Below are 25,543 nucleotides of genomic sequence, written 5' to 3' on the forward strand. Positions count from 1 at the left end.
CCACGTTCAATTGGAGGGATATATAGTCCCCACAATCTGCGAGTGACTCCTGAAGCTGGGCTTCAACGTGCGGAGCTCGCGATCATCTCATCCAGGGTGCTGCCTTCATGCTGCGTGTCGTTCAATTATCTAACGTATGACGGCACAGGGCCCGATGCCCAGGCATTGGATAGAGTGCTGGTCTGCTCTCCCTGACTCCTGGGGACTATCACAGGAGCAATATCTGTCTTTATTCCGTAGCCTGTGCGTGTGTCTTCGTACTCGTGCTTCCTTCCTCCTAGGCCTGGTCCACCACGTAAACGGAGCCAGCGGCTGGGCATGCCCAAATGGACGGCGGCCGACCGACTGTTCGCACCGTGGCATCGCGCGGTCGACCGGGGGTGGTAGCAAGCAGCAGGAAAAGGACCGTGATACGGCGGACAGCGCTTCCATTTGGGGCTACGCAGGCAGATTAGTTGGTTGGTTTGGGGGGAAGGGAGCAAACAGCGAAGTAATCATTCCCATCGGATTTGGCAAGGATGGGGAAGGAAGTCAGCCTTGCCCTTTCAAAGGGACCATACCGGCATTTAACTGAAGCGATTTAGGAAAATCACGAGAAATACAAATCAGGACGGCCGGACACGGGTTTAAACCTTTCTCCTCCCGAATCCGAGTCCAGTGAGCTAACCACTGCGCCAACTCGCTCGGTACTGTCGCTTGCTACAAACAGTGCGCGCTTACGGTCTATCGGATGACATATGCGGTTGGATAGAAAGTTTTCTAACAGACAGGGAGCATTATGTCGTCCTGGACGGGGTGACTTCAACAGAAACAAGCGTAACTTCAGGTGTGCCCCAGGGCAGCGTAATAGGTCCTCTGCTTTTTACGATTTACATAAACGATCTTTTTGATAGTATTGACAGCGGCCGTAGTCTGTTTGCCGATGATGCTGTAGTCTACAGGAAAGTAGTATCACACGAAAGTTGTGCGTATAACAAGGCGAAAATCCCCATTAATGTAAGAGTACAAAATAAATGCCAGTCTTTGGAAGCGGTAACGTTCGTCAAGTATCTGGGTGCGACTATTCGAAATGATCTCAAATGGAATGATCAGATTACACAAGTAACGGGTAAGGCGAACTCTAGATTGTGGTTTATTGGTAGAATCGTGAAGCGATGCAGTCCTTCAACAAAGGAAATTGTTTACAATACGTTTAATTCGTCCAGTCTTGGAGTACTGTTCTTCTGTATGGGACCCTTGCCGGTTGGGTCTGATTCAAGAGACTGAGAAGGTCCAAAGAAGGGCAGCAAGATTCGTGACTGGTTCATTTAGCCATTTCTAGAGCGTTACAAATCTCATAGAAAGTTTGAAGTGGGAGACACTTGCAGATAAACGGCGCGCTAAACGGAAGGGGCTGCTCACTAACTTCCGAAATCCGATCTTCACCGAGGATGTCGAGCATATATTATTATCACCAACATTCAAATCGCGCAATGATCACCATTCAAAGATAAGGGAAATTAGAGCTCGTACTGAGGCGTTCAGACAGTCGTTTTTCCCTCGCGCGATACGCGAGTGGAATAGAGCGGGGAAATATGACTTTGGCGCGAATTGTACCTTCCGCCTCACACCACTTGGTGGCTAGCGGAGTATATACGTAGATATGTAGATGTACGCAGGCAGAGGCTGACACGTGTTGCTCGTGTGTCACGACAGGTATCCGTGTCTACAGGTGGTCGATAGCTCGATCGTGGTGGGAAGGAAGCGCTGCGGTTTTGGTGAAGTCCGTGTGGGCGAAACGCGGGACATGTGCTGACAGCAAAACTTACTTTGTAACGATGGATTTTGACAGGCCCCTCGTTATTTTCTGTACTTTTATTTCTCATTTCCCTCATCCCGGCTGGTCAGGGGGTTTAAAGCCAATGCACGACCATTCCATTCTTCGGCCAAAAGCTTTAAATACGTAAATAAAGACGAAACTGAGCCCTCACATTCGGTGCCAATTTATGTAGCAGAGGGATCTATAATAAAGGTAAGTGTTGCCGATCCCTTTAACACTCCTACAAGGAACTTCAATGATAACTCCACATTTGCAATACAGTGGATGTCTGGCGACGACAGCGAGAGAGTACAGTATAGACCAGGTGGGGGCAAGTCCTGCAGACAGCACATACACACATACCTTAAGCCACAACACACGGCAACGATGACATTTTCTCAGAAACGCTGTACCAATTCTTATGCCATGTGTTTGTTGCTATTTTTTATTAAAATTTCACTGATCTACACTCCTGGAAATTGAAATAAGAACACCGTGAATTCATTGTCGCAGGAAGGGGAAACTTTATTGACACATTCCTGGGGTCAGATACATCACATGATCACACTGACAGAACCACAGGCACATAGACACAGGCAACAGAGCATGCACAATGTCGGCACTAGTACAGTGTATATCCACCTTTCGCAGCAATGCAGGCTGCTATTCTCCCATGGAGACGATCGTAGAGATGCTGGATGTAGTCCTGTGGAACGGCTTGCCATGCCATTTCCACCTGGCGCCTCAGTTGGACCAGCGTTCGTGCTGGACGTGCAGACCGCGTGAGACGACGCTTCATCCAGTCCCAAACATGCTCAATGGGGGACAGATCCGGAGATCTTGCTGGCCAGGGTAGTTGACTTATACCTTCTAGAGCACGTTGGGTGGCACGGGATACATGCGGACGTGCATTGTCCTGTTGGAACAGCAAGTTCCCTTGCCGGTCTAGGAATGGTAGAACGATGGGTTCGATGACGGTTTGGATGTACCGTGCACTATTCAGTGTCCCCTCGACGATCACCAGTGGTGTACGGCCAGTGTAGGAGATCGCTCCCCACACCATGATGCCGGGTGTTGGCCCTGTGTGCCTCGGTCGTATGCAGTCCTGATTGTGGCGCTCACCTGCACGGCGCCAAACACGCATACGACCATCATTGGCACCAAGGCAGAAGCGACTCTCATCGCTGAAGACGACACGTCTCCATTCGTCCCTCCATTCACGCCTGTCGCGACACCACTGGAGGCGGGCTGCACGATGTTGGGGCGTGAGCGGAAGACGGCCTAACGGTGTGCGGGACCGTAGCCCAGCTTCATGGAGACGGTTGCGAATGGTCCTCGCCGATACCCCAGGAGCAACAGTGTCCCTAATTTGCTGGGAAGTGGCGGTGCGGTCCCCTACGGCACTGCGTAGGATCCTACGGTCTTGGCGTGCATCCGTGCGTCGCTGCGGTCCGGTCCCAGGTCGACGGGCACGTGCACCTTCCGCCGACCACTGGCGACAACATCGATGTACTGTGGAGACCTCACGCCCCACGTGTTGAGCAATTCGGCGGTACGTCCACCCGGCCTCCCGCATGCCCACTATACGCCCTCGCTCAAAGTCCGTCAACTGCACATACGGTTCACGTCCACGCTGTCGCGGCATGCTACCAGTGTTAAAGACTGCGATGGAGCTCCGTATGCCACGGCAAACTGGCTGACACTGACGGCGGCGGTGCACAAATGCTGCGCAGCTAGCGCCATTCGACGGCCAACACCGCGGTTCCTGGTGTGTCCGCTGTGCCGTGCGTGTGATCATTGCTTGTACAGCCCTCTCGCAGTGTCCGGAGCAAGTATGGTGGGTCTGACACACCGGTGTCAATGTGTTTTTTTTTCCATTTCCAGGAGTGTATTTTCCCATTTTCTACAGTACCGCAATATTTCTAATCAACGCAATTTTTCGGATAAAAATTACTCTTTTTATAAAAAAAGGTTAATTTGAAAATGAAAAATTTTACCACTGCTGCTATGGCTAATTCGTATTTCGTTTTTTTTTCACTCGGTTATCATTAAAAATTAAAAAATACTTTTTAACACCGAGACCAAACAAATACCGAAAAATACCGGTTATTCAGAACTAAAATACCGGTATCGAATTTAATCAGTCGGTTTTTCCCATCCATAGAACGAGCCTCACAAGAAATGTCACAGCAGAGGGAGCGAGGCAAAGTTAACTCAAATGTACCGATCAGCCGATGCCAAGCCGACACTCTCGCGTCGTTCTTTAAGCCCATTTATGAGCGACCTTTTGCTCAAAATCGGCTACTCGAAGTGTTTGCGTCTTTCGTACCTGCGTGTCCCTTTTACACGATCGACTTTTTTTGTCTCAGTTGACTACTCGAGACAAGTGCGTCTACTGCAGCGCCCCTGGCGTTTCATTCCTGTACTGAGAGTCGTCTGTTTTGAGTAGTCACTTTCGTTTACATGTCAGCACGAAAACTGCCAGTGTTGTGTGAGCTGTCTGCTCTGCAGTTTGGCACCTGAATGGTGAAAATCAGGTAATGAGGTACTATCCTTTTTATGGAAAAATCGAATACAGTTTATTAATAACCAAAACAGAATTCATAGTGTTCACCCTCCTAAGAACTGAAAGAACACGAAAAGTGTCATCCTAATATTTCAGAACATATATATATTTATTTGCTCGAGAAAATATTTACATGCAAATACATCATATGTAGAACGCAGCAAATAGCGCCTTTTTGCTTTATCCTTTGTATCTTGTTTTCTTGCTAAGTGCCAAATAACAACGAAAATTATTTTTCTCGACCAATACTCCTGACTTTCTCACTGTTGTTATAATTTTCACTAAAACATGGTTTCTCTTTGCATGGTTGTCATCAAAATATTTTCCTAACACAACTGGACAGTTATCTCCAAAGCTATAAAATATGACTTCACCGCTAGAAATGAGTGTAGAATTTTCCGAATAGCAGGATGCAATGACAGTCACCTTCTTTTTGACGTGTCTTAAAATATTTCGGTATTCTAGCAGCATCAGTTAAATGTTCTTTTAAGATCTGGGCGCTCTGTGCTTGATGAGATAAGTGCCCAAACGCTTAAGTAGCAAATTCTCCACGTCAAACTCGCACTTCTCCATAGCATGACGGATGACATTGTGTACCACGTGCGCTGAACACCGTGCAGGAATAATGTTGGCATTATCTGGAAAAAGTAGTTTGTAAACTGGATTATCATCGCCAAAAGTAACATTAGCGTTGTCGGCAGACTAAGCGGATACATTTGTGTAATTTAAATCCAGCGCTTTAAGTCTATTTTTTATGTTATTATAAATATTGATCGCTTTTTCATCCGGGTCATCAAAAAAATCAAGCAAGCAGGTGCCGATTCCGTTCTCTGAAGAGTAAAATCTAACATTTATTGGAAGTAATTGTGTATGTCCGTGATTTGACGCATCTGTCGAAATGCCTTAGTTTTTCTACGCTATCTTCGATTGATAACTGAAGCCGGAACATTGTAAATTAAAGAGGACCCCCTTGTTCTACCGAGTGATATTTTTGATGCGAATTAGGAGTAATTGAATATCACGGGGCATAACTTCGTATCGTAGTCAACAGAACTGTACAATATATTATGGTTTACGTCATCGTAAACTTTTGTTGGCTCTGAAGCTATAACTTTTCCCTCGTCTGTCGTCAATACATCATGCTTTAAAAATTGTTGCAACGACCGAGTACTCTTTCGACCTCTTTCATCCAGTTGGTGTTCCGGGACGCTAACATGCAGTTTAAAGTCATTCAAACTTCCACACGATATCATAAATTATTTCATACATACGTTACAAAATGCTTACGCACGTTTGTATCAACTGTTTTCAAATAAGAATGCGAATTCTCCCATACTTGCCGGTCGGAACGCATCTCTTTACCCTTTTTGTATTTTACGTTTTCACTGTCGTTGTGAGTTGTTTCTGAATCAGACATGACTCAAACCCAAACAAACTGTTCAAAAATAAAAACAGCACTGTCCGCAACACACTAAACACTGTTTATTTTATGAATCGCGTAAAAACACCGAAACTCTGCTACAGCGCCGACTTACGGCGAGACAGCGAAGCAACGGGGTAAGCGACACGCGTGACTCATTTGTTCCTATCCAGGGGCGGCGCAGGCGCGAGCGCCCGCTGTCTTTGTCTCCGCGCCCGACACCGATAAATCTCGCAACGCGCCGCCCGTACTATATTTGAACTGGGCTTCGTGCTAAACTAGGCCAGGTGTGCCATAAACCGGGACAATTAGCGGCCCGCAATCACACACCCCGGGCTGCATTATCTGAGCCGCCACGGGGCGTCCCACCTCACGCGGAACGGTCGGCAACCCTAAATTTGACTGACTCTCATGTTGAGTAGGCAGGCGACTTGTATTAGTGCAATGATCAGAATCGTTCCGCCTGCTTGAGCGATCACAAAGTTACGTACATTTCCGTGTTGTATCGCCGAAACATGCGTGAAACCTACACTACTGGCTATTAAAATTGCTACACCAAGAATAAATGCAGATGATAAACGCATATTCATTGGACAAATGTATTGTACTACAACTGACATGTGATTACATTTTCACGCAATTTGGGTGCATTCATCCTGAGAAATCAGTACCCAGAACAACCATCTCTGGCCGTAATAACGTCCTTGATACGCCTGGGCATTGAGTCAAACAGAGCTTGGATGGCGTGTACAGGTACATCTGCCTATGCAGCTTCAGCACGATACCACAGTTCATCAAGAGTAATGACTAGCGTATTGTGACGAGCCAGTTGCTCGGCCACCATTGACCAGACGCTTGCAGTTGGTGAGAGATCAGGAGAATGTGCTGGCCAGGGCAGCAGTCCAACATTTTCTGTATCCTGAAAGGCCCGTACAGGACCTGCGACATGCGGTCGTGCATTATCCTGTTGAAATGTAGGGTTTTGCAGGGATCGAATGAAGGGTAGAGCCACGGATCGTAACACATCTGAAATGTAACGTCGACTGTTCAAAGTGCCGTCAATGCCAACAAGAGGTGACCGAGACGTGTAACCAATGGCACCCCGTACCATCACGCCGGATGATACACTAGTATGGCGATGACGAATACACGCTTCCAATGTGCGTTCACCGCGATGTCGCCAAACACGGATACGACCATCATGATGCTGTAAACAGAACCTAGATTCATCCGAAAAAATGACGTTTTGCCATTCGTGCGCCCAGGTTCGTCGTTGAGTACACCATCGCTGGCGCTCCTATCAGTGATGCAGCGTCAAGGGTAACCGCAGCCACAGTCTCCGAGCTGATAGTCCGTGCTACTGCAAACGTCGTCGAACTGTTCGTGAAGATGGTTGTTGTCTTGCAAACGTCCCCATCTGTTGACTCAGGGATCGAGAAGTGGCTGCACGATCCGTTACAGCCATGCGGATAAGATGTCTGTCATCTCAACTGCTAGTGATACGAGGCCGTTGGGATCCAGCACAGCGTTCCGTATTACCCTCCTGAACCCACCGATTCCATATTCCACTAACGGTCATTGGATCTCAATCAACGCTAGCAGCAGTGTCGCGATACGATAAACTGCATTCGCCATAGGCTACAATCCGACTTTTATCAAAGTTGGAAATGTGATGGTACGCATTTCTCCTCCTTACACGAGGCATCACAACAACGTTTCACCAGGCAACGCCGGTCATCTGCTGTTTGTGTATGAGAAATCGGTTGGGAACTTTCCTCATGTCAGCACGTTGTAGGTGTCACCACTGGTGCCAACCTTGTGTGCATGCTCTGAAAAGCTAATCATTTGCATATCACAGCATCTTCTTCCTGTCGGTTAAATTTCACATCTGTAGCATGTCATCTTCATGGTGTAGCAATTTTAATGGCCAGTAGTGTACAAACGCGTGGCGGCCATCTTCTTGTCGGCGTGCGGGGTGTTGTAAAGATAACAAGATTTCCAAGATTTGACGGAAATCTCCAGAGAAAGCAACAGTACAGCCGGCCATATGGCCGTTTTTGTTGCGCAAATGTCGAATTTGCTCTGTAGAGCGCTTCAGTGGGGGTTATATGAGCTACCAGAAGATCATCCCAAATAATGGGAGTACAATCCTACATCACTTACCAACATTACTTTCCTTTCAAACATTACAGATGCTGTACGTGTCTTAGGCATAAACTGTCAGTGCAGTAGTCGGGCAGTTATACGCCTACAATCTCTAGTTGGCAAACTTCCTTGTGAATTACTCTGCTTATTGCTGAAAACCAGATCAAAATCCCTAGGGTAGTTCCAGAGATTTTTGACAGTTCACGAACGCAGTTTAAGTGTATCATGCCAATTTTTTTTATATTTTATAAATTAACAATTTTCTGATTCTTACCGTTACTTGCACAGTGAAATCTTGTTCCTTATCACATTTCGTGATTCTAGGTCAACAGGCTGTAGGTTTTCATGAGTGAGTTTGTGGCAACAAATAATTGCCGTATCGTTTGATTGCACTGGCTTACAAGTTTAACTTTTTACACCGTCAGGGGCCCGTAGATTTTAATATGGGACATACATTTCAGTGTGATATGCACATCCGTTCCTGAGAAAAAGAGGTCTTGACGAAGGGATGGATAGACAGTCAAATAAGAAATAACGGAAAAAAATATTTCTTTCGTGTGATGCAATTACAGACTAACAATTTTCGAAATTTTTTCCTTTACTATGAAACCGACTTAAAAGCTTAAAGTTTGTACACCGCCAAGGGAGCGTTGACATAATAAGTTACACGATTACAAAAAGAGCTCTTTTATCATATACACAAGAAATGTAAATGTCAGTTCATCTTATGTTGTTCAGGGTTTATTACAATTATTGCTTTCGTCTTGTTCGCGATATGGTGCAAGCTTTACAACGTGGTGCTACTTGTGTAGAGATAATGACAAAAAAAAAAAAATTCTCACAAAACTGAAGGATGCATGCTAGAAAATTAATACATCAAAACTTCACATTATTAAAAATAATAGCTGTATATTTAATAGTCAAAGTGATAAATGAGCTACTACTTATTTTGCAGCCTTAAACCTTCGTCGTGGCCAAAAGATGGCGTTAGATGATTTTTAGTTTTATACTTAATCGACTCCAAATTCGACTATATCGAACACGATAGAAATATCTCTGGTATACGAAAATCCCGTCATCGTATTAGAGTTTTAATTAATAGAAAAAATCAAATCGGCTGAGAAATTTTGATGCCTTTGTTGTTCACAAATGCAATAATGATCCATAATAATAAGTACCTAGCTTTTTGTTGCGCGTTAAGATTCAGCGTACATTTGTGAGGCGTAATGGAAAATCAACGAAAATGTTGCGACGGCTCTGTCCATTGATGGCACTGACGTTACGTGTTACAGATCGCGACAATAACATTATCTTTTGCGTTAACTATAGAAATGAAAACAGCAACACTATTTCGTCACATTTTGAGTACGATGAATATATGTACAGTACTGCTCAAAATCTCACGTGCGTTCACGCAGCATGCACACATCTGCCCCCCAAGTAGTAAACGATAAAGTTTCCAGCTCTGTCTTGCCATGTGTAAAAGGGTTCAGCTGCCGCATTTTCTGTTGCAGGTGCTCAGACATGGCAACAGGAAGCACAGAAACAGCTCTCCAGGCAGTATGTCAAGGAAACCAAAAATTTACTTTCAGTATTTACAAGGTCAGTAAGTGACTATAGATGTGAACCATTTTAGTTGTGGCATTAATGTCTGTGTAAGCAAAGTTCTGAAGTCGTTAAGCTAGCTATACTAACTATTTCTATATGAAATATACGAAATAACACAGACTGAAACTTTTTCTTTCCCTTTTTTTTTTTTTATTTAAAAAACGACACTGCCGCTTCACTTATCCATATGAACCTGCTGGATGGGAGAAAACATCATATTTTACAGGATCATGTATTTTTATAATGACATAGTGTTGTAAAGTACATGCAGAACTGCAAGAACATAATATTGAGAATGTTGAGAATGGTTCATGTCATTAGAAATCTGATCCCAGCAGATAATCCTTATTTAGTTTTGCATGATTTCTTAAAATAACTTTTTGTGAATTCTGATGTTGTTTCCTTGGTGAAGAAACAGACAGTTCCTTCCAGTTTTTTTTTGCCAACATTGTGTCCAGTGACTTCATCATCATTAAGTACTTCCCTTCCTTTGTTTTTCTAATTTGCAGTGTTGATGATTTGCCATTCACTACACTACACAGTAAATCTAAATGTATAGGGTCATTTCTACATACTTTTGATAACATAAAGGGTTCTGTATGAAACCTCCCTGACTTCCAAATGCATTTAAGAAAGAAACTGTGAGACATAGATATTTGTGGTTTGTGGCATCATGTAAAGTAATTCAAAAAGTTTTATACAAAAAATTAATAAACTTTTACACAGCCTCCATTCATAACCAGTAGAACATCTAGATGATACTATCTCAACTCCTGTGCAAGCAAGGATGTCTGCAGTGATGGAGGCTATTGCATCCATGATAATTCTGTGAATATTACCAAGGTCATGTAATGACTGGACATATAAAATGTCTGTCATGTAACCTCACAGGAAGAAAGTGAGAGGGGTTATGTCTGGAGATTGCAATGGCCCACTTGGTTGGTCTGTCACATCCCACTCATCTCTGTGGAAATATTCTGTCCAGGAAGTCACGAACATGTGAACTCCAATGTATTGGCGCATCACCCTGAGATCACAATTAGCTGAAGGGGAAGAAGCTGAGGGCCAGCAAGTTGCTGAAGTACGCCCAAATAAATGGCTCCTGTTACTGTTTGCTCAATGAAGAAAAGCTGCTGAACTATGCTGGCTTTCATCCACACACACCACATATTCACTTTCTTGCAGTTTCTGGCATGAGCCCGAAAACGGTGGGGGTTTTCTTTGAATGTTATGGCATTCACCTTCCCACACAAATGGAAGTTAGCTTTGTCAGAGAAAACAACCCTGTCCAACATATCAGGGAAATTTGGGGTGAGCTACAAATCATTTCAATTCAGTGCGTGCACAATTTGAAATTCGTAAGCATGCAGATGAAGTCGTTTATGCAGCACATTGTGAGATGTTGAGTAAGGGATGTTTAGCTCGTGTCATGCTGTGTGAACTGACTTTTTATGGGCTTCTGTGAAAGGTCTCTCTCATGTACTCTGCCATTTAATTAGATGTGCCTTTTCTACCAAAACCTCAGTACCTGTTTACACTCCCAGTGGCTAGGTCGTCGTAACATCTCATGGTTTCCTGTGAAATTCATGCCAAAATATTCTTTGGGCAGCGAGCATTATGCTCTCTTTTGTGATACAGGTATTTCTGGTAACTCTTTAGTACTTTAAGTGAAACAAGTGAACTGCATGGAAAAATCGTGCGGAACTTTTTGTATTGCTTTACATGGTACCACAAACTGCAAGTACCTGCATCTTGTAGTTTTTATTAAAACTACATTTGGAAATCAAGGAGATTTCATACAAACGACCTGTACAACAGGGGACATCAGTTAAATAAGAGCTATCTGTTATTTAACTAAAAATCCAATTGTGTTTTAACATTTATAATCGAACCACCAAGAATCATAAAAGAAGATTGTATACATGGAAGAAGCCTGGAGATATAATGGTAAGACAGAGATTTAGGAACCAGGTTTTAAATTGTAAGACATTTCCAGGGGCAGATGTGGATTCTGATCACAATCTATTGGTTATGAACTGCAGATTGAAACTGAAGAAACTGCAAAAAGGTGGGAATTTAAGGAGATGGGACCTGGATAAACTGACGACTAAACCAGAGGTTGTACAGAGTTTCAGGGAGAGCATAAGGGAACAATTGGCAAGAATGGGGAAAAGAAATACAGTAGAAGACGAATGGGTAGCTCTGAGGGATGAAGTAGTGAAGGCAGCAGAGGATCAAGTAGGTAAAAAGACGAGGGCTAGTAGAAATCCTTGGGTAACAGAAGAAATATTGAATTTAATTGATGAAAGGAGAAAATACAAAAATGCAGTAAATGAAGCAGGCAAAAAGTAATACAAACGTCTCAAAAATGAGATCGACAGGAAGTGCAAAATGGCTAAGCAGGCATGGCTAGAGGACAAATGTAAGGATGTACAGGCTTATCTCACTAGGGGTAAGATAGATACAGCCTACAGGAAAATTAAAGAGACCTTTGGAGAAAAGAGAGCCACTTGTATGAATATCAAGAGCTCAGATGGAAACCCAGTTCTAAGCAAAGAGGGGAAAGCAGAAAGGTGGAAGGAGTATATAGAGGGTCTATACAAGGGCGATGTACTTGAGGACAATATTATGGAAATGGAAGAGGATGTAGATGAAGATGAAATGGGAGATATGATACTACGTGAAGAGTTTGACAGAGCACTGAAAGACCTGAGTCGAAACAAGGCCCTGGGAGTAGACCACATTCCATTTGAACTACTGACGGCCTTGGGAGAGCCAGTCCCGACAAACCTCTACCATCTGGTGAGCAATATGTACGAGACAGGTGAAATACCCTCAGACTTCAAGAAGAATATAATAATTCCAATCCCAAAGAAAGCAGGTGTTGACAGATGTGAAAATTACCGAACTATCAGTTTAATAAGTCACAGCTGCAAAATACTAACACGAATTATTTACAGACGAATGGAAAAACTGGTAGAAGCCAACCTCGGAGAAGATCAGTTTGGATTCCGTAGAAATGTTGGAACACGTGAGGCAATACTGACCTTACGACTTATCTTAGAAGAAAGATTAAGGAAAGGCAAACCTATGTTTCTAGCATTAGTAGACTTAGAGAAAGCTTTTGACAATGTTGACTGGAATACTCTCTTTCAAATTCTAAAGATGGCAGGGGTAAAATACAGGGAGCGAAAGGCTATTTACAATTTGTACAGAAACCAGATGGCAGTTATAAGAGTTGAGGGGCATGAAAGGGAAGCAGCGGTTGAGAAGGGAGTGAGCGAGGGTTGTAGCCTCTCCCCGATGTTATTCAATCTGTATATTGAGCAAGCAGTAAAGGGAACAAAAGAAAAATTTGGATTAGGTATTAAAATCAAGGGAGAAGAAATAAAAACTTTGAGGTTCACCGATGACATTGTAATTCTGTCAGAGACAGCAAAGGACTTGGAAGAGCAGTTGAACGGAATGGACAGTGTCTTGAAGGGAGGATATAAGATGAACATCAACAAAAGCAAAATGAGGATAATGGAATGTATTCGAATTAAATCGGGTGATGCTGAGGGAATTAGATTAGGAAATGAGACACTTAAAGTAGTAAAGGAGTTTTGCTATTTGGGGCGCAAAATAACTGATGATGGTCGAAGTAGAGAGGATATAAAATGTAGACTGGCAATGGCATGGAAAGCGTTTCTGAAGAAGAGAAACTTGTTAACATCGAGTATAGATTTCAGTGTCAGGACGTCATTTCTGAATGTATTTGTATGGAGTGTAGCCATGTATGGAAGTGAAACATGGACAATAAATAGTTTGTACAAGAAGAGAAGTCTGGGAAGTTTGATTATGGCTTCAACATGCTTATCCAGAGGACAAATGCCTGAGCTGGAAATTATGTTGCCGATGTACTCAATCTCAGGCTTGAAAAAACAACATTTTCTTTTGTGCATTTTAGAACAGCCTCCCTTAAGAGACTGAATAAAGATTTCAGATTGTTTCAAATTGTTCCTTTGCACTTCTCCCTGTTACAATGATGTCAGCTAAATAGTTAATGCATCCATCCACTCCCACTAATTGTTCCAAAAACCACTGAAAAATGATGGGGTCACTTGCTGTATCAAATGTTAATCATTTCAAACAATAGAGCTGGTGCGGCATGTTAAGTATAAGAAACTGCTGAGATTCTGCATCGAGGGGAAGTTGGACGTGTATCCCTAGGTCTATTTTAGAGAATAAGTTTCCAGCTTTTAGTTTTGACTGTTCAGTTTCACTAATCATATGTCGATTCTGTGAAATTGAAACGTCATGTTTTGTTGAATTCTGTGTTAGAAACTGTAAAAACTGAGTCTTACTGTGATTTAGTGTTAGTTTATTTTCTACAAGCCATGAACTTATGTCATGTACTGCACTATTTGAAACTGAGCCAGTGGTGCACACATCATCTGTTACTACCAAGCTAGTGTCATCAGCAAACAGAAATATTTTAGAGTTACCTGTAATACTATAGGGCATATCATTTATATAAAAAGGGAACAGGAGTGGCCCCAACACTGATCCCTGGGACACGCCCTACTTGACAGTACCCCATTCAGACCCCACATCACAGCCGTTATCAACATTGTGAATAATGACTTTTTGCTGTCTGTTGTTAAAATAAGAGGTGAACCAATTGTGAGCTACTCCCCGTATTCCATAATGGTCCAACTTCTGGAGCAATATTTTGTGATCACCACAATCAAATGCCTTAGTTAAATCAAAAAATATGTCAAGCATTTGAAACCTTTTGTTTAGACCATCCAGTACCTCACAGAGAAAAAGAGAATAATGCATTTTCAGTTGTTAAACAACTTCTAAAGCCGAACTGTACATTTGATATCAAATCGTGTGATATAAAACGATCAATTATCCTTACATACACAACCTTTTCAATAACTTTTGCAAACACTGATGGCATAGAAATAGGTCTAAAATTATCTACATTATCCCTTTCTCCCTATTTATAAAGCAGCTTTACTACTGAGTACTTTAATCGCTCAGGAAACTGACCATTCCTAAATGAAAATGGGTAAATACAGGGCTAACATGTGCAACACAGTACTTTAATATTCTGCTAGGCACTCCATCATATCCATGAGAGCCCATAATCTTCAGTGATTTAATTACTGACTCAATCTCCCCCTGGTCTGTATCACAGAGGAGTATTTCAGACATCAATCTCGGAAAGGCATTTGCCAAGAGAGTTACATGATTCCCTGTAGAAACTAAATTTTTATTTAATTCACCAGCAATGCTCAAAAAGTAATTGTTAAATACTGTACTTATATCTGATTTATCAGTAACAGAAATATTTTTACTACTAACTGACTTTATGTCATCGACCTTGTGCTGGTGACCAGACACTTCCTTCACAACTGACAATATGGTTTTAATTTTATCCTGTGAATTAGCTATTCTATTTGCATACCACATACTCTTTGCCTTCCTAATAACATATTTAAGCACCTTACCATACTGTTTGTAATGGGCTACTATAGCTTGATTGTGACTACTTCTAACATTTTGATATAATTCCCCCCTTTGTTCTACAAGATATCCTTATCCCACTAGTCAGCCACCTGGGCTGCCTATTACTGCTAGTACCCTGTTTTGGACATTCTAATGGAAAGCAACTCTCCAAGAGCATGAGAAATATGTTAAGGAAAGCATTGTATTTATCGTCTATGTTATCGGCATTATAAACATCCTGCCACTCTTGTTCCTTGACAAGGTTTAAAAAACTCTCTACTGCTGTTGGATTAACTTTCCGACATAGTTAGTAATTAAACATAACACTGGTTTGAGTACAAAAGCCTTTTAGTGTTAAAATTTGTGCATCATGGTCTGAAATGCCATTCACACTTTTACTAACAGAATGCCCACCTAGTAATGAGGAATGAATAAAAATATTGTCCATAACTGTGCTACTGTTCCCCTGCATCCTAGTTGTAAAAAAACACAGTCTGCATCAGATCGTATGAATTTAGGAGATCTACCAACATCCTTTTTCTTGCACCATCATATACAAAATTAATATATAAGTAATTTCTGGTACTTCCTACAAAGTTTCAAGAACCCTCTCTAGCTTGACCAGAAATGCTCTGAAGTTGTAGTTAGGTTGTCTATAAACAACAACAATTAGAAGTTTAGTGTAACAAAATTCAATAGCCCCTGCACAACATTTGAATTGAATTGAATTGAATTGAATTGAATTTTATGTGATCCTGTAAGATTACATTGTGTACAGTAAATGTACGTGTAATATAGGACATGTCAAAGTATTAAAATTCTTTATCACTTATTTAAATATCTGTTCAGTGCAGTGTCGTGATATGTCTATGGACTCAAATGGAATACTGCTTTTTACATACATAGCCACTCCCCCACCCTGTAAGGAACTCCTTGAGAAACAGCCAGCTAATCTGTAGCCTAGTAAAGGAAGCCTCTGAATTGTCAAATTATTTAAGTCGTGCTCTGATATACCAGTAATTTCAGAGTCAACATGTATAAGTAGTTCACTAACTTTATCTTTAATTTAATGATAAATCATAAGTACAAAATTTGAGTAAAACAAATACTAAATGAAAATATTTCTTTGTTTTCTAGCACACATATTTCTCAAGACAATCTATCTAGTAGCAGATCCATTTCTTGATTATTAGTAAATTCGCCTTCGTTTCCATGCCTGAATGCTCAAGCAAATGAGGATACTGTCACTTCCCACACAAAAATAAGGGTAGCAGAAGTGAGAAAGCCAGGGAACACTATATGACCCTAACAAATTTGTAGAAATATGAAATAAAACAGTTAAGTGATCAATATATCACAGCCTCAAAAACAGTTATCAAGCAACTTGGAATATAATAAAAAGTGAGAGCAATTTGAGCAAAGAGCAAACCACAGTCAATAAGATTGCAGTATCCTTAATAAATAATTTATATAAACTGTTCCATCTCAAATTGTTCATTCAGTAAAAATAATTATAATAATTGTTCAGCTGCAGTATATCTGCTTAAACATAACAACCAGCAACCAGTCGATTCTCTTGGTCAAGAATCACCTAAGATAACATTGTAAAATCTATAAATAAACTCAAAAACAGAGGATTACTATGGGGTTAGTAACAATATTATTAAATATGCAGCCTATGCAATTATGATGCCACTAAAATATCTGGTGAATTGTATTATCGATGAAGGTGCATCCAGTGAATGTCTGAAAATTACAATTACACTCCTGATCTAAAGTAAAAAACGTGACAGAAAAATGCCAAACAACTATAGATCCATATCAGTAGTTCCACTTAACAAAATTCCTAGAAAGCAGTGTATATATATATATATATATATATATATATATATATATATATATATATATATATATATATATATACAAACACACACACAAAATTCAAGCTTTCGCAACAAACTGTTGCCTCATCAGGAAAGAGGGAAGGGGAGGGAAAGATGAAAGGATGTGGGTTTTAAGGGAGAGGGTAAGGAGTCATTCCAATCCCGGGAGTGGAAAGACTTACCTTAGGGGGAAAAAAAGGACGGGTATACACTCGCGCACACACACACATATCCATCCACACATATACAGACACAAGCAGACATATCACAAGCAGACATATTTAAAGACAAAGAGTTTGGGCAGAGATGTCAGTCGAGGCGGAAGTGAAGAGGCAAAGATGATGTTGAATGACAGGTGAGGTATGAGTGGCGGCAACTTGAAATTAGCGGAGATTGAGGCCCATGCACGACCGTGGTACTTGATCGTCGGGAGTATGTGGCTGAGGGGCTGCGTCAGCTTTCAGACAACACCACGTACAAAGTTTGCCAAGGTAACCCCATTCCTGATGTCCAGGCGGAGCTTAAAGGAATCCTCAGAACCTTAGGCCCCCTACAAAACCTTTCACCTGACTCCATCAATCTCCTGACCCCACCGACACCCCGCACCCCTACCTTCTACCTTCTTCCTAAAATCCACAAACCCAATCATCCCGGCCACCCCATTGTAGGCGGTTACCAAGCCCCCACAGAACGTATCTCGGCCTACGTAGATCAACACCTTCAACCCATTACATGCAGTCTCCCATCCTTCATCAAAGACACCAACCACTTTCTCGAACGCCTGGAATCCTTACCCAATCTGTTACCCCCGGAAACCATCCTTGTAACCATTGATGCCACTTCCTTATACACAAATATTCCTCACATCCAGGGCCTCGCTGCGATGGAGCATTTCCTTTCACGCCGATCAACCTGCCACCCTACCTAAAACCTCTTTCCTCATCACCTTAGCCAGCTTCATCCTGACCCACAACTTCTTCACTTTTGAAGGCCAGACATACCAACAATTAAAGTGAACAGCCATGGTTACCAGGATGGCCCCCTCGTATGCCAACCTATTCATGGGTCACTTAGAGGAAGCCTTCTTGGTTACCCAGGCCTGCCAACCCAAAGTTTGGTACAGATTTATTGATGACATCTTCATGATCTGGACTCACAGTGAAGAAGAACTCCAGAATTTCCTCTCCAACCTCAACTCCTTTGGTTCCATCATATTCACCTGGTCCTACTCCAAATCCCACGCCACTCTCCTTGACGTTGACCTCCACCTGTCCAATGGCCAACTTCACACGTCCGTCCACATCAAACCCACCAACAAGCAACAGTACCTCCATTATGACAGCTGCCACCCATTCCACATCAAACGGTCCCTTCCCTACAGCCTAGGTCTTCGTGGCAAATGAATCTGCTCCAGTCCGGAATCACTGAACCATTACACCAACAACCTGACAACAGCTTTCGCATCTCGCAACTACCCTCCCGACCTGGTACAGAAGCAAATAACCAGAGCCACTTCCTCATCCCCTCGAACCCAGAATCCCCCACAGAAGAACCACAAAAGTGCCCCACTTGTGACAGGATACTTTCCGGGACTGGACCAGACTCTGAATGTGGCTCTCCAGCAGGGATACGACTTCCTCAAATCCTGCCCTGAAATGAGATCCATCCTTCATGAAATCCTCCCCACTCCACCAAGAGTGTCTTTCCGCCGTCCACCTAACCTTCGTAACCTGTTAGTTCATCCCTATGAAATCTCCAAACCACCTTCCCTACCCTCTGGCTCCTATCCTTGTAACCGCCCCCGGTGTAAAACCTGTCCCATGCACCCTCCCACCACCACCTACTCCAGTCCTGTAACCCGGAAGGTGTACACGATCAAAGGTAGAGCCACATGTGAAAGCACCCACGTGATTTACCAACTGACCTGCCTACACTGTGATGCATTCTATGTGGGAATGACCAGCAACAAACTGTCCATTCGCATGAATGGACACAGGCAGACAGTGTTTGTTGGTAATGAGGATCACCCTGTGGCTAAACATGCCTTGGTGCACGGCCAGCACATCTTGGCACAGTGTTACACCGTCCGGGTTATCTGGATACTTCCCACCAACACCAACCTATCCGAACTCCGGAGATGGGAACTTGCTCTTCAATATATCCTCTCTTCCCGTTACCCACCAGGCCTCAATCTCCGCTAATTTCAAGTTGCCGCCACTCATACCTCACCTGTCATTCAACATCATCTTTGCCTCTGTTCTTCCGCCTTGACTGACATCTCTGCCCAAACTCTTTGTCTTTAAATATGTCTGCTTGTGAGATGTCTGCTTCTGTCTGTATATGTGTGGATGGATATGTGTGTGTGTGCGCGAGTGTATACCCGTCCTATTTTCCCCGTAAGGTAAGTCTTTCCGCTCCCGGGATTGGAATGACTCGTTACCCTCTCCCTTAAAACCCACATCCTTTCGTCTTTCCCTCTCCTTCCCTCTTTCCTGATGAGGCAACAGTTTGTTGCGAAAGCTTGAATTTTGTGTGTGTGTTTGTGTTTGTTTGTGTGTCTATCGACCTGCCAGCGCTTTCGTTTGGTAAGTCACATCATCTTTGTTTTTAGATATATTTTTCGCACGTGGAATGTTTCCCTCTTTTATATATATATATATATATATATATATATATATATATATATATATATATATATATATATATATGTGTGTGTGTGTGTGTGTATGTATGTATGTATCGACTTACCAAACGAAAGCGCTGGCACGTCGAGAGACACACAAACATACACACAAAATTCAAGCTTTCGCAACCAACGGTTGCTTTGTCAGGAAAGAGGGAAGGAGAGGGGAAGATGAAAGGATGTGGGTTTTAAGGGAGAGGGTAAGGAGTCATTCCAATCCCGGGAGCGGAAAGACTTACCTTAGGGGGAAAAAAGGACAGGTATACACTCACGCACACACACACATATACATCCGCACATACACAGACACAAGCAGACATTTGTAAAGGCAAAGAGTTTGGGCAGAGATGTCAGTTGAGGCGGAAATACAGAGGCAAAGATCTTGTTGAAAGACGGGTGAGGTATGAGCGGCGGCAAATTGAAATTAGCGGAGATTGAGGCCTGGCGGATAACGAGAAGAGAGGATATACTGAAGGGCAAGTTCCCATCTCCGTAGTTCTGACAGTTTGGTGTTAGTGGGAAGTATCCAGAGACTGACATCTCTGCCCAAACTCTTTGTCTTTAAATATGTCTGCTTGTGAGATGTCTGCTTGTGTCTGTATATGTGTGGATGGATATGTGTGTGTGTGCGCGAGTGTATACCCGTCCTTTTTTCCCCGTAAGGTAAGTCTTTCCGCTCCCGGGATTGGAATGACTCCTTACCCTCTCCCCTAAAACCCACATCCTTTCGTCTTTCCCTCTCCTTCCCTCTTTCCTGATGAGGCAACAGTTTGTTGCGAAAGCTTGAATTTTGTGTGTGTGTTTGTGTTTGTTTGTGTGTCTATCGACCTGCCAGCGCTTTCGTTCGGTGAGTCACATCATCTTTGTTTTTAGATATATTTTTCCCTTGTTGAATGTTTCCCTCTATTATATATATATGCAAAGTTACAATTATTTTGGGTAATTGCAAGTTTGGCTTTTGATCTCGTGTATCAGCAATAAAAGCACTAGAATGTCTCCTCAGTAGTTTATATGATGCATATGATAACAAGAAATCCACTGTTAGTTTTAAGCAAAGCCTTTGACTTTGTCACACATGATATAATGATAAAAAAGCCAGAACATTATGGTATTGTAGATAAGTGGCTACTACTATTTCAGTTATACTTAAGCAGTAGGAGACAATTAGTAAAGACAAGCAACCAAAAGCCAACACCCATGAAAATAAAGGAAGAAATTCCACAAGGCTCAGTCCTTTGTCCTTTCCTGTTAGCCGTATACACCATTGACTTCCCAAATTACATCCCATATGACAATGTATTGCATATTGATGACATGACACTAATTACAGATGGAGAAAATCTACAAGATACCCTACATTTCGACAAAGTAGGAACTGAAATGAGCAGTGGCTGGTACAGGGACCATCTTTTATCTATAAATAGAATAAAACTGAGGAAATTTAATTCAGCCCACAGACATTCAAACAGATACAAAAATGCCAAGTTGCTGGGATTACATGTAGATCAAAAACTTACATGTGATAGACGTACAAATTATACACGTGGAAAACTTGCTCATGCTCTCTTCCTACTTCAGAAGCTGAAACACACTATTAGTAAAAAATATTAATTTCTGCATACTTTGTTTTCTTTGAATCACAACTGCTGTATGGAGCACTACTTTGGTGTAATCCCAACCCTCAACCCGATTGTTTGCACCTTGGAACCTCAATCTTGAAGCACAATACAGCTGGCCATGGCACCAGAGTCAACAAATCCCTGTCAGTACCTTCTAGAACCTCATTGACTCTCTTTTTGTCTTGCAGTAATCAGCATTACTAAGGTGATTATTCAGACATTCGACAGGTGGTCACATTGATGTGACTGGACAGTGCATTAACACTGCATATGTGAGTGTATGTATCATTATTGTAATATCACTGTTATTTTAGGATATATATTTACTCGTCCTGTACATGCATGTTTGTGTAAAATAATTAATATTGTCTTGTTTCTATGTATTGAACACCCTGAGGAAGTCAGTTGTAAGGAAAACATACTGAAAGGCGAATAAAGATTCTGTTCTGTAAGAGAAATAACTGTATGGATACCTCTGTCCATGCTCTGATTTCTCTTACAGGATGTATCTACAATGGAGACAGAATTGTTCTACAATCATTCTCAAATGCTTGTTCTCTAACCTTGCTGATTGGTGCCTTGATATCCTTGATACCTATCTAAAATTCCTTTCCACCAAAATGCTATATTTGTGAACATTTATTTTCTTGTTAGAGAGATGTTGTTGCCTCTGAAAAGCAACTTCTGTGTAGTCCCTTTTAACATGAATACTTTCTTTCTTATAGATTCTTTCAGAAGTGGAAGGGAACCTGTTCTTCTCTCCAGCAAGCATGCAAGTAATTTTAGCTCTTGTACATCTTGGTGCAAAGGGTAAGACTGCTCAGGAGATTGCAAAGGGACTGAGTCTTCCATCTGATAAGAAGACCATTGAGGACGGCTTTAGAGAGTTAATGAATCAGTTAAAGGTTTGTATGAATCATCTATTATATGCTTTTAAATTACTTGTGTTAGAATCATATGAGTATATAATCTAACAACACCAAAAAAATTGTAAAACGGATAAATTTAAAAAATAAATCAGTAACAATTATGGCAGAACCATGAAAACCTTAGAAGAAATAAAGATTGGATTCCCAGGAAGGAGGTACCATTGTTTCTGCATTGGAATATTAGTTTTAATTTATTTTATTTTTTATTTTATTATTATTATTTTTTTAAACAATTGTTTGAGGAAGTGGGTTGGAAAAATGGTTTAAATTGTAATGGGTGAATCATAGTTTAAATAAATACTGACTAAGTAGTGTAATTGCAATACAGCAGCTCTTTTGAGATGCAAGATGTTGAACTATAGTGATTATAAATCATTGCTGCTTCTAGGCAAAGACCAGTGATTTTGTATACCTGTTAATGATGCTGTGCTTGGTTTAATTTGTGAAATACTGAAGGAGAGCCTGCAACCATTTTATGAGTGGGTTGTTAATAATAATAAATTAAAACGGTAACAATTATGGCAGGACCGTGAAACACTTAGAAGAAATAAAGATTGAATTCCTAAGAATGAGGTACCATTGTTTCTGCATTGGAAGATTATTTTTAGTCTTATTTTATTATTATTATTATTATTAAACAAATGTTTGAGGGAGTGGTTGGAAAAAATGATGTAAATTGTAATGGGTGAATCACAGTTTAAATAAACACTGAACACTGAACAGCAACTCTTTTGAGATGCAAGATGTTGAATTATAGTGATTATAAATTACTGTGGCTTCTAGGCAAAGACCAATGATTTCGTGTACCTGTTAATGATGCCCTGCTTGGTTTAATTTGTGAAATAGCGAAGCAGGAGCCTGTAACCATTATATGAGTAGGTTGTTAATAACAAGACTCCAGGCCCATAATCAGAAAATCTGTCAGTAAACATCACAATTTGCATGTGAACACAAAATACTTATGACATATTAAGAACAAATATACTTCGTTTCATTGACAAACAAGTGTACATACTGGAAAAAACACTTACTGCAGAGTATCATGTCGAAGAGGACTCTATCATAGCATTGGTGCTCAGCTAACAGTTTTCCACTATTACAAAATCAGATTCATAACATACCACTAGGTCGCATCTCCAGCAATGTATCCCCATTGTTTCAAGTTTCATTTGCACTGCATCACTCCAATCTGCAGTCTGTTCAGTCTTCCACGTCTGATAGGGTATTTGGAAACCAGCAGCAGGTTCTTACTTTAGGTTTTGGCTATTATTTCCAATTATTTTGTCCCACCACAGCTCAATTCGGTGAGTGTGAGGTAAAGATGTAATTACTTCAGTTGTTTGCAGGAAACTCTTTCTGGACTTCAGCCTTGAACATGGTGCTTCACTTACAAACAAGGGGTGCCTGGGATTGTTTTCCTACTTTTTGTTTTCAACTTCTGCCACTGTTCTTTGTCTTATCTCCAGGGGCGCTATGCCTGCCAGGTGGTAGATTTTGTCGACTGGAGCTGGCTGTAGGCAACCTGTTATAATGCAGACTGTCTCATTGAGAGTGGTATCAGCATTTTTGGTGTATGCAGCAGAGTTCTGCCTGACTGGTGATGCATATTCAGCTGTGGAGAAACATAAAGTTAGTGCAGATGTGCGTAGGACATATGGTTGAGCTCCCCATGAGCTATTAGTGAGCTTGCATATTATATTATTTCAGCTGCAGACTTTGAGCTTTGTTTTCTCGGAGTGATCTTTGAAAATGAGTGCTCAGTCAAGCTTTACTCCGAGGTATGTAGGGGTGTATGTATGTTGTAATTGTTTTCCCCTCCAAGTTATGTCCTGTTTTCTTCTAGCTTGTCTATTTCTCAAGTGAAATACACACACGTTTTGGATGGGTTAGGCTTTAAGGTGGTTGGTGTCATAGAATTTTGTCAAGGCTTTGAGGGCTGCAGTCAGTTTCATTTCCACCTCTTGAAATGTACATTCCTGGGCTGCAGCTTCTGTATTGTCGGCTTAGATGACAGGTTGGTCATTGGTGTAGATATTGTACAGTAGTGGCGCCAGCACACTGCCTTGGGGGAGACCATTCTTCCGTATTCTCTGTCAACTTCTCTTGTTGTTCAGGATGATGGAGAACTGCCTGTTTTGAAGTAAGCGTTGGATGAACTTCATTAATCAATAGTCCTTGGTGATTGTATAAATCTTCCTTATGAGTGGGTTGCAATTTACTGTATCATGCACTGCTGTTAGGTCCATGAATGCCACACCTGTAATTTGCCCTCTCTCATATCCGCTCTCTATGTGCTGAGTTAGGTTGAGGATCTGGCCACAAAATGATTTTCCTGGCTGAAATCCTGCCTGTTGCCTGATTAGGCTCTGGTCTACATAACCTGATATGAGGTTCAGGATCATTCTTTCCAACAGTTTGCATACAACAATAAACCATGCTAAAGGGCTTTTTCTTTAAGGAAAACTAAGAATCATAATTTTTAGTGCACAAAGATCACATTCAAACAAAAGTACGTCTTTAATACTTTTGGTATGAGCAAGGAATAATGGGGAGGTATAATGCTAACTGATATTGCTGGCTTCAAAATATTCTCATAAAAGTTACTGCTTACTTTTGGCTCTCTATGGGATGATGTAATGTTCACTTTGGAGTGCCAGTTTTTGCATTGCATCGTGATTTAGTAAAACATATGCAGCTGGTTGAGCAAAGTGAAATCACTTTAGTCTGACCATGACTGCATGCCATCACTACTCCAACATGAAGATGTCATATGTGGCTGGTCCCATTGCAGCATGCGCTGTTTGCACTTTAGACCCAGTACAAAATAGTCCTCCCCAAAATGACAGTAATTTTTACTAATTTCACACATTTTGGCATTATAAAATGAATTATATGGGTTTAAAAGTTACTTCAATCATTCTAAATTAAATATATTTATTCTGATGAAGCTCAAAGGGGAAAATTCTCCACAATGTGTGCCTCATGGGTACAGACATGGCTACAATGCATAAGAGCTCCAATTTCTGGTGGAAACAAATCACATGTGCAACTATATCTTTGAGATCTTCAGAGTCTTATTGTATGTTGTCTGCTATGTTATTGTAATGCCATAAAGAGGAGTGCGGAGGACATTGGGGACAGGGTGGACAGAAATGCTGTGAAACAATCTCAGCATATGAGAATGAGAGCCAGCTATTTCCAGAATTTGTAAACTTGAAATACAGAGAAAAAAAACCATTCTAGGTCTATTAGGTATTGCACAATCAATAATATAAGATAAAAGTGAAAGTTTTTAATTGTATAAAGTTGTTATTAAATTATTGCAGCCCTAATTGCATGAGAACGTGAGATATTCTGTATAATCTTATTTACAATCCAAGAGTACGTCAGGAT

At 41.5% G+C, this 25,543-nt stretch overlaps 1 protein-coding gene across 5 annotated transcripts in view; it reads left to right on the forward strand.

Annotated features, from left to right (window-relative positions):
- Nucleotides 1-25,543, forward strand: part of LOC126235806 (serpin B6-like) — a 293,511-nt gene that overhangs the window by 70,952 nt on the left and 197,016 nt on the right. For 2 of the 5 annotated variants that reach the window (XM_049944635.1, XM_049944637.1), the window contains exons 1-3: nt 9,158-9,294; nt 9,444-9,531; nt 21,947-22,126. In XM_049944635.1, coding sequence (XP_049800592.1) covers nt 9,173-9,294; nt 9,444-9,531; nt 21,947-22,126 — 390 coding nt within the window. In that variant the 5' untranslated portion in view covers nt 9,158-9,172. Of the gene's footprint in view, nt 1-4,306; nt 4,336-9,157; nt 9,295-9,443; nt 9,532-21,946; nt 22,127-25,543 lie in introns of those variants that run through there. The other 3 variants (XM_049944636.1, XM_049944639.1, XM_049944638.1) reach the window with 2 other exon arrangements.

The sequence above is a fragment of the Schistocerca nitens genome, chromosome 2 (assembly GCF_023898315.1).
Source record: "Schistocerca nitens isolate TAMUIC-IGC-003100 chromosome 2, iqSchNite1.1, whole genome shotgun sequence".
NCBI lineage: Eukaryota > Metazoa > Arthropoda > Insecta > Orthoptera > Acrididae > Schistocerca > Schistocerca nitens.